Raw genomic sequence first — 12,787 nt, 5'->3', positions numbered from 1 at the left:
TGGACAGATCTTCCAAATCAGAGGACACAAATTCTTCACTCCTTCAAGAAAACTTATCACATCCGGATGCGCAGACAAAGGATATCCCTGTCCCTTACCCAGAAAACAGCCTAAGGCTGCTACCTGCACGCTCAGAGAATTAAAGGCCAGGCCCATAACCAAACCCTCCTGCAGAAAGGCCAAAATATGCAACACCATAGCCAGAATAGGTTGTACTCCGTTAACGGTACACCAAGACTCGAAAACACTACAATTCCACATACACCAAGGATGTGGAAGGTCGCCTGGCCTGCAATAAGATGGTAATGACTTCTTCAGAATATGCCTCAGCTGTTTCTTCTCAAAAGCCAGGCCGCAAGACAGAAGTGAGCCGCTTGATCTGAAAATACTGGACCACTGGAAGAATCGACAGATGGCCTGACTGCAATGGTCCGTCTACTACCATTTTGACCAAGTCTGAGAACCATGGATAATGAGGCCACTCCGGAGCCACCAGAATCATGTCGCCTGGATATTTCTCTATCCTCCGAAGCACTTTGCCCACCAATGGCAACAGAGGAAAAACATAAAGAAGAATGCCTTGAGGCTGTGGGAGAACCAGAGCGTCGATTCCCTCTGCCCCGTGTTCTTCAGCGGTTGAAAAACCTGAGGTGCTTTTGTATCTTGCCTGGATGCCAGTTAAGTCCTTGTGAGGAAACCCCCATTTGTTGTGAATGAAACACATTGTTGCCTCTGACAGCTCCCACTCCCCAGGGTCTAACTTTTTCCGACTGAGAAAATCCACCTGAACATTGTCCATTCCAGCTATGTGAGATGCCATTAGTTGCTCCAAGTGTTGCTATGCCCAAAGAATCAACTCCTGAGCCACCGCCTGACTCTTGGTTCCTCCCTGCCAGTTGATGTAGACCACTGTCATTGCATTGTCTAACAGAACTCGCACTAAATAGTCGCTTACCCGTGGCAGAAAGGCAAGTAACTCAAAACGCGCCACTCTCATCTCTAACCGACTGATAGACAATAAGGCTTCTTTGTCTTGATCACTGGCCCTGCACTGGCTGATCCCGACACATCACCCCCCAACTGGAAAGGATGGCAACGGTGGTGACTAACCTCCTCCAATTCCACACCACACTCCAAATTGGTGCAAATAAGCCACCATGAAAGACTGGCTCTGCATTACCCCTCAAGCGGCAGGGGAAGATTAAACTCCTCCGACAATGGATTCCACCAGGAGAGAAGAGGCCTCATATGCACAAATGCCCAAGGCACAAGCTCCAATGAGGATGCCACAGAGCCCATAACTTGCAAGTAGTCCCAGATTCTGGGCATCAACCGCCCTAACAGGAGACAAATCTGACCCTGTAACTTCAGTATCCTCTCCTCCATGAGAAACACACTTCCTTCCTTCAAGCCCCTAAATACTCCAAAGTTTGAGAGGGAATGAGATGCTCTTTGCTAGATTTACTTTGGGTACTTGCCAGGTTCTTAAGGCCTGGATTGGCCACTGTTGGAGACAGGATACTTGGCTTGATGGACCTTTGGTCTGACCCAGTATGGCATATCTTATGTTCTTACTACTCAACCTACAGATCTTAACCACCTCAGTACACGGTAAACTGACTGCAGACAGTGGTCCTCTGACTTTGCCCGAATGAGCCAGTTGTCCAGATACGGATGCACTAACACACTTTCTCATATGAGGGCTGCCGCCTCCACCACTATCACTTTGGTGAATGTATATGGGGCCATTGTCAATCTGAAACAAAGGGCCTGAAACTGAAAATGTTCCCCTAGGATCATGAACTGCAGACACTGCTGGTGCTCTGGCCTGATGGTTATGTGCAGATATGTCTCTGTCAAGTCCAGAGATGCTAACAACTCTCCCTCAGAGTGTCCATATGGAAACGAGGCGCCTTGAAGGCCATATTTACTTCTTTAAATCCAAAATCGGCTGAAACGTTCACTCCTTTTTGGGCACCATGAAATAAATGGAATACCTCCTGTTCTTTGCTCCTTGCGAGGTACTGGCACTATAACCCCAGACACTGCAAGCGGTCCACTGTTTCCTGAACAGCTACCCACTTGGCATTGGGAGCACAAAGGGAAAATGATGTAAGCCTCTCAAATTGGCTGAGCAAATTCTAGCGCGTAAGCCATTGTTTATCTCACTTAGGACCAACTGGTCCATCGTAAAAGAGCGCTATACGCCCTCTGATAGCTGGAACCAAAGACTGCACCATCCTTACCTCATTGCGAGAACTTTGTACCCTCAGTTCCCTGACCAGGGTAGTCTCGGAGTGGCTTGTGTCCACTCCATAAGACTGTCCCCAGGACTGACTCTGCCTGAACTTTGCTTCTAAGACCCCAAAGAACCTTTACTCTGACGAAATCTCTTATTTCCTGAAACTGTGCATGAGCAGGAAAATATTTTCTGTTCCTTGGTTTATCCTCTGGAAGCTTCTGCCCTTTGGAATCTCCCAGATGTTTCATTATCTGCTACAAGTCCTTGTCAAACAAGAGCTGGTCCTCTTAAACGGAAGAGCACCCAGCTGAGACTTGGACCAAACATCAGTCAACCAGTTTTGTAACCACAGTAAATGCCTGGCCGACACCGCAGAAATCATAATCCTAGATCTCATCCTGATCAAGTTATACAAGTCATCCACCTCATATGCAACTGCCACCTCCAAACGTTCAGCCCATTTCACTGCAGCTGGTGACGTAGCTTGCACTGCCTGCAACTGTTGGACCCAGCGGAGGCATGCTCTTTGCATAAAACTGCTGCAAACTGCAGCCTATAAGCCCAAAGCCAAGACTTCAAAAATCTTCTTGAGCTAGACTTCCAACTTTTGATCCAGCACATCTCTCAACACGGCCAACCCCACCACCGGAATGGTGGTTTTCTTGGTTCCACCAACACCAAAGCATCGACCTTTGGCAGCGTCAAAAAGTCCAATGTCTCCTCCGGTAATGGATATAGTTTTGCCATAGCTTTCCCAACTTTTAAGCCAGACTCAGCAGTGTCCCACTCCTTAATCATCAATTTCTTCACAGACTTATGAAAGGGAAAAGCCTCCGTTGGTGCCCTCAAACCATCCAAAACCGGATCCACCCCCTCCAGGTCGGACTCCTCTTGAGAAACTTTATCCCAAGTACTTTAAGGACATGCAGGATCAAAGGCCAGAGCTCCACTTTGAGAAACAAGTGCACAACTTTAGGGTCATCCTGCTCAGCTTTCGGAACCTCTTCTGCATCCTCATCCAGGTCTGCCCCCGGGGAATCCGCTGCCATCGCATCAGAATCCTCTGAACTATCAGCATCCCCTTCGGGACTATATGGATGACATCCAAAGACCCAAAATCCTTCGAACTCTCATGGATCGCTTCTCCTTTATGAGCCTGGATCTCTTCACTTTCTGAGAACCTTTGGTAGACAGACTGGGGAGGAAGGTGAACTCCCCTGCAGCTCTCTTGGCTAAATATTCCCTGTGCATCAGTAGCACAAAATCTGCAGAAAATTCCTGGGACTCATCTGGTCCAGAGGACTGTCTGTGCCAGAGCTTCTCTGACCCTCCCCCTGGGTCAGGGACTGCGACTGCTAAGGTGGAGCTCCCTCTGCTGACTCTATCGGCATCTGAAGGGAATTCAAAATGGCCACTGTTCCTGCACTGACCAGGAAAACCTCAGCGGTAGAACCAGACACCTGCGGGGCTCATTTAGGACTTTTTTCCCCCATCGCTTAGTTGACCTGACATGCCTTCACTACCCAAGATATAGTGAGTGCATAATCCGGCCCGAGAAATGCAAACACAAATTCCCAAAAGATCGGCATGCTGAGCTGCACGCCATGTTAACCACTCAGTACAAAGAGCCCAGCACCGCTGAAGTTACGCAGAGAATCCGAGAATTAGAAAGGGAGCAGCTCTGCACACCGCAATCATCCCCACCAGAAACCCAAGCAGCTTGATCAGCAAAAATACCGCAAGGCAGCCAAAACTTTTTTTTAAAATAAATTTTAATGCTATCACAAGCCCTGGAAACAGAAAAAAGCAAAATTCTTCCTTGCTCAACCAGGTGTTCATCTACACAGCTGCCAGCACCAATCTAATGCTGCTTCATAAAGGATGAGGATCTGGACCACCAGATGTACACCCCCATGGATCCAGGACTGAGCTTCCACCAAAGATCACCAATCCCCTGCTCAACCCCCTCAAACCAGGGGTAATGGCCCCACTAGGACCTAACAACCTCCTGGGAGGAACTGGAAATCTGTTTTTCTTGTTCCTATTTCTTTTGGGGATTGTTTTCAGACTGGAAGTTTGACACCACTACCATCTGCTGGAGAAAGAGAAATACTGAGGGACTGCAGGTGGCACACTATGTTATATGGCAGTGTCAGTAAAACTTTTTTCTGTCTCCATCTGCTGGCAGAGAGGCAAAATCCAGGAGTCTGGGCTGATCTGGGGTATGAACAGGAACTGGGGCTCCATGACAGTACTCAACATTCAGACTCTCCGAAGGAGACTGTCTCATTACCTCAGGCTGGGGAAGTTATGCCAATCACATCAGGGGCTCACAATGGCACATGATCCCAACCTGATTGCATTCTCATTACAAACGGCATCCAAAGCTAAGGGGAAAGCCAATGGCATAACTGGGGCAGGGAGGGCACTGACCAATCTGGGTGTCACCACCATTAATCAATGCTCCTGCTGCTGAAGGTGTGCATACATACCTGGGAAATCTGGGATCAGGCTTGGGGAAAGAGGGGAGAGTGCTGGGATCATCCATGGAGGGGGGAAGGCAGCAAGAGAGAGAATGTTTATGTCAGTCTGCTTTTGTGCATATGTGTGTGAGTGACAGAGGAAAGCTGTGAGTGCTTAACCTTCCAGCCAGTCAGGTTTTCAGGATATCTTTAATGAATACACATGAGATCTGCATGCACTACCTCCTATGTATGCAAATCTTTTCATGCGTATTCATTAAAGATATCCTGAAGACTCGTCTGGCTGGAAGGGAGCCCCGAGGACCGGTCTGAGCACCCCCGGCCTAAGTGACACTGCTCCCTCTTCCCATGCAGCCTTTAGTGCGGCTTGCGCGGGCCTATACTTCTCTGCCGAGCCCTCCTCTGCCATTGTGTCTCCCTTCCCCTACATTCCCCCAGTGCCTTTCACGCTGCAGCTGTAACTTTCAGCCATGCCACTGTTTCCCCCTTCAGCAGCTGGCCAAAAACAGGACCTTCTTCCCCTGGATGGTTCTCACTTGCCACTACCACCCAGTAGACACGCTGTGTGGCTGCATGGCCCCCATTCATCAATACACCCCCTTTACATGAGAGGGCGGGCAGTGTGAGCTATGGAGGCCCCAATGAGATGCAAAGGCCGAGGGAAAAATGGAAAAGTCCAGATACAAATGTTTCCCCCACCCCTTCCAAAAAGCCAGAAGTGGCACTCTCCTAAAAGTTCCCTTTTGTGATGGCATTATTGTGAATTTCTATAACCTTAAGTATTGCTATGAGAAGAATGGGGGAGGCAAGGGGCATAAATGGAAGGACTGGCCCCCCTGGATGCCAGAGACCCTTGGTAAGACCCTGGGGACAGCAGTGCGCCATCCTCTGTGCAGGGTCTCAATCAAAAGGGCACTGCTGCTGGCTGCAGGGGGACCCCCTGTGGGAATGTACCAGTAAGGAAAGCAGCTGAGACAGCCACAACCCGCAGGGGCAACAGACGCTCAAAACACTGCTACTAAAATAAACTTTACTGATCCCTCCCCATCAAAGGCCAGCAGGAAGCAGGCCAGCACCTTTCAGAGGAAGTGATTATAAAAGTGCTTTCTGGGACTGCTAGACTAATAGAGCCCCAAATAAGTAATATCCCTGGGACACCACCAGGATACCATAAATCCCCTTCCTTGGGGGGGTGGGGAGAGAGGCTACAATCTGCTTTCATTATGTCAGCGCCCCATCATGCTTTCTCCCTGGTCCTAATCTACTCCGTGCATGACAGTGTCCTCTCTCCGTCCTGGGGCTTTCCGCGTGTTAGTGAACCTCCCAGTCACTCTGCCAGTGGGGACAAGACCTGACCTGCTTCCCCCTCCCCCCCCCCCCCAATGGAGGCAAATTCTGAACTGATCTCTGTGTGGTAGCGCTGCTACCCTCGCTCTCTGGCGCAGGCTCCGATCCACACCTCGTCCGGCAGCACAGCTTTCTTGGTTTCCATCTGCTTAAGGGCATCGTATGCCGTCTGCAGAGCTTGCACTTTGCTGGCAGCCGCCCGAACATAGGTGGGCAGATAAATAAACCAGAGTCCGTAACAATGTCCCAGCAGGCACTTCGCCCACATGTCCGGCATGGAGGAATACTTCTGTGCCACCCGCTGCGCCACCTTAATTTCCTGCGGAGGAAGCAAAGAGTATTTATTTATTTATTTAAGAGATTTTTAGATACTGTGGCACTTTTGGAACATCACCTCGGTTTACAATAAAACATAATGCAGCAACGGGCTTTACGAGAAACACGTGAAAGATATAAAGAAGTAGCAACAGGCTTTACATTACATTAAAAGAGTAAGACACAGCGGACAAGAGAGCAGGAAAATCAAATTCGTGGACAGAACATAAATTGTCTGTTCCTTCACACAAGGGCAGGAGCAGGAATTACACACGTTTGGGTCTGTGTGGTGGTGCTGCTCAGTGAGGGGGAGGGGCGGGAGTTACCTGTTTGGTTCTACGGGGCACTGGGCTGCTAGGCGCGCTGTTCTTTGCCTGGCATAGCTGAGTCATTAGCTGGTCCTGGGTTCGATCAAACAATTCCTCCCTCAGAGATGGGAAGCTGTCATAGCTGTAAAGAGTAGACACAACGTGTTTGCTTGGGGAAAGGTTACAGGGTCCCTGCCTATCAATTAGTTAAGGGAAGGGTCATAAGATATTTGTCCAATTGATGCATGGTGGACCCACTCTGTGGGATTTCTCTGGTTTTCATCACAAGCTGCTGGATCTTACCAAGGATCCCCCTAGAGACTTGAATTTCAGCTGCCCAGCACAGCAATACCACTAATAGTGATCAACAGCATAACCTTTACCTGTACAGTGCAGGGAACTCTAGGCCGTCTGGACCCTGTGGATCCTCAGGAGGCATGATGAAGACCGTGTGCTCACTGCAGTGAGATTCATCAAGTTCTATTAGGGGCACATTTTCCATCTTCTCGTTGTCCACCTGTACCTGGGGGCAGAGGGGTGGACATCTCTCAGACCACAGGTAATCTTTTATATATAGAGAGAGCGAGAGACAGAGAGAGACCCACAGGAACTCAGCAGACGCACACGACTATTTAGAATCTGCAGTGCTACTGATGTTGGCCACTAGGGGGTGCCAGGCAAAAGGAAAAAAAAAAAAATGGCTCCAACATTGTACAGCTTCCATCATGAATTCTCAACTATTAGTCGTTTCTAAAGTGCTTCAGGACATATGCAGCTAGGTGCAGCACATAGAAGAGATAGTCCCTGCTCCGTGGTAATTACAATCTGGTCAAGAAACCCAGACCAGACAAATAAGCGGTTCTGGGAGCTTAGGTTTGCACAGAAAATGGTTCCAGTTACTAACATTTATTATTTATTTACGTACGCCAGCAATTTATATTCTGTGCATATCTAAAATTCAAGGCAGATTCCATAATAATCACTTTTAGGCTCCTCGGGGACAATAGCGCAACTGCTCCCATTGGTGCAAACACCAGAATTTGCACCAATAATTAAAGCAAACGGGTGCAAATACTTCTGTTTTGATTATTGCCTCAGGAAAAAGTACTCCCAAAGACTGGCCTCTTTTCCTGCGGATACTTCTTCCCTTGGAAATAACGTGTGCTGATGCATGTTACTCCCCGTCCCTCGACCTGATCGCCTCCTGACAACGCGGGGAGACGTACGTGCATTGTAGACAGCGCGCGTATTTCCACCCGAATTCAGGGCAGGCAATTGTAACTGCCCGTTTCCACAAGTGACATGCTTTTGAAGATTGCCCCGGGGGGTGCTTCCTGCCCCTGGACTGAATATTGTGAGCGGGAATCTTCAGCATTTAGCTAATAAACTACAAAACCAATGGCCATGCCCAGCTCCTGAATCCTGGGCATCCCCCAGGGTCACCATCAGTGCTCCTCGTGCACATGGAAAGAACAGAATGCCGTTTCGAGGAACGCCGCTCACGCGAGAAGCTCTGGGCACACATGGCCCACGTTAGTCACAATGCTGTCAGCTGTGAAGATTGGAAACCCTTCTGTGGACAAGCAGGATAATGCCAGCCACCCAAGTGGGTGACCTGATCCTGACAGTGCTGGGACAGAAAAGCTCCGGGCGTGCACAGACCTTCCCACCGTGCGCAGCTCCTCGGTCTTTGCATCCGCTCATGTGAACAGACTCATTTTTCGATCTCTTCTCAAGGCCGCTCATTGAGGTTTTTTTCCTTTCAGGTTTTTTTCTCTGGTTTTTTTTTTTTTTTTTGCGAGCCTCCTCAAAAATAAAAATCTTCAAATTATTTCTTTGCATTTTTTTTTTTTTTTTTTACAAAGTGACTTAACCTTCCTTCTTTTCGCCATGCCGGCCTTCATGAAGTGACCCCTCTGCAACGCAAAGGTGTCTCTCACAGACTGCCATGACTGCCCCTTGCATGATACCATTGGAGGCATAACCCAGCAGTCTGGACTGATCCTGGTACGTACAGGGAATGTATAATTATTCTCACACTTTTTCATCCTAAGAACTCGGCGCGTTACAGGAAATAAAAAGGAGAGACATTGTTCTCACACAGAAAGTTTTCTAAGTATAGTTCAATAGCCGACATATGTGGCTGCTTTAGCAGGGATAGAAATTTGGGGCGTAGTGGACAGTGTTATTACATATAGAAGGGGATAAGGCATGACCCGGGGGGGGGTTACGCAACTCAGAGGCACAGAGAGGATCTTGCATGTCAGCAGATGGTTTTATTGGGTGCAGAGAGCACGGGTAGAGCAACTGGGATCGCCTCAGGAATTCGTGGAGCTGGCTGCAGCATGGCTTTCAGCCTCTTCCTGATCTCAAGCGGTGGCAGGCTCTCGGGAGTAGAAGTCCTTTTTCTGGTGGTTGAGAGTCTCATTTCTCTAGGGGCTGGCATTACTAGGCAAGCCTGAGGTAGTGAGCAGAGTGGGAAGGTGGGAGGGAGTGTATGGGGTAAACTGATTATTCAGACAGGGAGATTTAGTTATTTAATGAGTTTTATATACCGTCATTCGGAAACGTCAAAATAACGCCATCGTAACGGTTTACAAAATAAGGTTACCGGGATAAGGGGGGGGGGGAGGAGTTAAACAAGGGATGCAAATTACAAACTGTTATTAAGCATAGGGGATAACATGTGTAAGGAATTAGTTCAGTTTTTTGTTTCATTTCTTATTTATGAAAACCTAGATGCGATGAATTTCATTTATTTATTCATGAGGTTGGATTGGAGGGCGACGATGTTATGTTGTTCATTGGGTGAGTTGGTATGCTTTGTTGAACAACTACGTTTTTAACTCCTTTTTAAAGCTTTTTAGGTTTTCTTGAGTTCTGCCTTAAATGCCAGGATCAGGGTTTTGAATACGGCCTGATACTACAAAGGCTCCTAGTGCACTGTTATTCTCAACCAGGTTAATTCTTTGTTTTTATGGACTCCCCCCCATTACTGTATTTTTAGAAAAGAAATGTTCTATTTTAGTGATTTGTCTTATGTAGGTTTTATAAAAAAATGTATTTTATTATTTTGTAGTTTTGTTTACTTGGATAACTTATACCACCTTTAAATGTACTTATTGGGTAATTTTTGATCTTTTATTTTATGACTATTTTATTTATTTTATTACTTTGATAATTTACAAGTGCTTTTATATATTTAAGTTTACTTGTTTTATACTTGGTCTAGTCACAATGTAGACAAACATGAAGTGTAAAACAAATGTTCGATTTATAAAAATGTTAAATAAATAAAAAATAAATAAATAAATGAGGCGTGGGGCAATGTGATCACATTTTTCTGGCTGTCAAAATGGGTCAGGCAGATACATCTGAATTGACGAGACCTGCTTGGAAAAATGTTCTTGGGTGTGAGAGAGTTCCCGACTTGCATGGTCAAATTATCTTTCTGTCTTTGGAGAACATCTGTTACAGGTAAGTAATTCTGCTTTACTTTTGGCCTTCAGGTTTGTAATGTTTATACAGTCATATGGGAAGGTAAAACCAGAGACATAAGGGAAAAAAAACCCCAAAACAATCATTCTTCACAACAAAATTTCCACTTTTCTCAGGGAGACATAATACAGCCACAAAACTGGAAAGGAAAGAGTCACCTTATCTACACAGCTGTCAAAAAACTCCAGGCATGTGTGTCTGGCAGTGACAAATGAGCATTCTTCGATGAACTGGGAGAACATCTGGGTTTTAATAAGCTGGGTGTAAAACTTCTGGAACGCACGGTCTCGGGACTTCACAAAACCTACAACATTAGTGGCAAACGAATGAACAGATCGAAACCTCAGTAAACAATCCATCAAACCCCAATATTCACCCACCCACCCACCCCTGAAAATTACTCATGCCCCAAAATCCAAACCACCCAGGCCACTACTGAAACCCAACCGCTTATTCACCCCACATATCCGCTCACCCCTGTTTTCACATTCCTGAAATACAACCTACTCACCACCCAAAAACCACTTATTCACCTCTTTCACCCATCCACCCGCTCCATCAGAACCCACCCATCCACTCACCTTTGTTTACCTGTGATAAAAAAAGGAAAACTGGTTCTTACCTGCTAATTTTCATTCCTGGAATACCACAGATCAGTCCATTGTGACAAGTGGGTTTTGCATCCCTACCAGCAGATGGAGGCAGAGAACAAAGCTTTGAGGCACTGCTACATAACCGAGGGTGCCGCCTGCAGTCCCTCATTATTAACCTGTATCCAAGCTAAAGATCAGCCCTTAAAACCCTCTCCAGGGCGAACAGGCAATGCAGGGTTGAAACCCCCTGCACTGGAGCCTCGTCCAGAAACCAAAAAAAGTCTGAACTCAACATATGTACAAACTGCAAAAAACTCTTTGAGATGTAGTACATCGACAATCAGGAAGTTCAGTCTTTTGGCAGTGACGGAGAAGGTCTCTGGACTGGTGTGTGGTATTACAGGAATGAAAATTAGCAGGTAAGAACCAATTTTCCTTTCCTGTTCATACCCCAGATCAGTCCAGACAAGTGGGATGTACCCAAGCACCCCTAAACTGGGCAGGAACCCGAAAGACCCACAAGAAGAACACTCTCACCAAAAGGACACATCCTCCTGTGCCCACATATCCAAATGGTAAAATCTGGTGACAGTATGAAATGAAGACTACACCGTAGCGCTACAAATCTCCTGAGGAGACAGCAACTGTCCAGGAGGCTGCCTGCGCTCTTCTAGAATTTATTTTATTTAGATTTGTTTATTCCGCTTTTCACACTTTTTTTCAGCACTTTAAAGCTGTTTACATTCAGGTACTGTAGGTACTTACAATCCAAGGTTGTACCTGAGGCAATGGAGGGTAAAGTGACTTGCCCAAGATTACAAGGAGCGACAGCAGGACTCGAACCCTGATCTCCTGGTTCATAGCCCACTGCGCTAACCACTAGGCTACTCCTGTGCTTTCAGTCTCACCAGAATCTTGCGACCCTTACAAATATAAGCAGAGCATAAGGCCTCCTTCAGCCAATGAGAAATCATGGATTTTGAGGCCTTATCTCCTTTCTTCACACCACCAAACACCACAAAAAGATGATCTGGCCACCGAAAAGAATTAGTTACTTCCAGATACTGCTACAGAATCCTTTGCATATCCAAAAGCTGCAGCTCTCTCTCCTGAGGGGAATCCTTAGACCACTCCCAAAAGGACGGAAGATCCACCGTCTGATTAACATGAAGAGAGGACACCAACTTCGGTATGAAAGAGGGGACCATTCGCAACTTGACTCCATCATTAGAAATACGTAAAAAGGGGTCCCTGCAAGACAGCGCCTGCAATTCCGAGATCCATCTGACAGAACATATGGCCACCAAAAACAGTCTTCAAAGTCAGATCCTTCAAAGACACTCTTCTCAAAGGTTCAAAAGGCACGCCATAGAGCACGCGCAGAACTAAATTGAGGTTCTAATCTAGGCACAACTTCCGAACTGGAGGGCGCAAATGCTTGACCTTCAAAAATCGAACCACATTAGGATGAGAGGCCAAAGAACTCACCCACAACTTGCCCCCAAGGGAACCTAAGGCAGACACTTGAACGCAGAGCGAGCTATAGGCCAGACCCTTAGCCAATCCCTGCTGCAAAAAGGCTAAGATATGAGGACTGTCCACAGACAGCGGATCCAATCACTGTTGAAGACACCACGACTCAAAGACCCTCCAGACCCTGACATACGCCAGAGATGTAGAGGGCCTCCAAGCCTGGAGGAGCATGGAAATAACCAGTTCCAAATAGCATTTCAGGCACATATGCCCACCTCTCAAAAGCCAAGTTGCGAGACAGAAGTGATCCTCCCAATCCAAAAATATGGGACCCTGCCGAAGCAACCCTGGCAGGTGGGATAACCTGAGAGGTCCCTCCACTGTGAGATGCACAGATCCATGATCCACGGCTGTCGCAGCCACTCTGGTGCCACTAGCACCACCGACCCCGGATGTGACTCTATGCGCTGCAGAACTCGACCGATGAGTGGACAAGGAGGAAACGTATAGTAGGATCCCCGTCGGCCA

At 47.2% G+C, this 12,787-nt stretch overlaps 1 protein-coding gene across 9 annotated transcripts in view; it reads right to left on the bottom strand.

Annotated features, from left to right (window-relative positions):
- Positions 1-12,787, bottom strand: part of DENND4B (DENN domain containing 4B) — a 120,807-nt gene that overhangs the window by 53,098 nt on the left and 54,922 nt on the right. For 8 of the 9 annotated variants that reach the window (XR_003853000.1, XM_029580312.1, XM_029580313.1 and 5 more), the window contains 4 exons: positions 10,352-10,497; positions 7,079-7,218; positions 6,714-6,837; positions 6,185-6,391 (listed from right to left, as the gene is read on the bottom strand). Coding sequence is in view for 8 of the 9 variants with exons in the window: in XM_029580312.1 (XP_029436172.1) it covers positions 6,185-6,391; positions 6,714-6,837; positions 7,079-7,218; positions 10,352-10,497 (617 nt within the window). In the remaining variant the exon portion in view is untranslated. The remainder of the gene's footprint in view (positions 1-6,184; positions 6,392-6,713; positions 6,838-7,078; positions 7,219-10,351; positions 10,498-12,787) is intronic. The other variant, XM_029580311.1, reaches the window with a different exon arrangement.

This window comes from Rhinatrema bivittatum, chromosome 16, assembly GCF_901001135.1.
Source record: "Rhinatrema bivittatum chromosome 16, aRhiBiv1.1, whole genome shotgun sequence".
In the NCBI taxonomy this organism is placed as follows: Eukaryota; Metazoa; Chordata; class Amphibia; order Gymnophiona; family Rhinatrematidae; genus Rhinatrema; species Rhinatrema bivittatum.
This window is presented reverse-complemented; position numbering and strand designations above follow the sequence as displayed.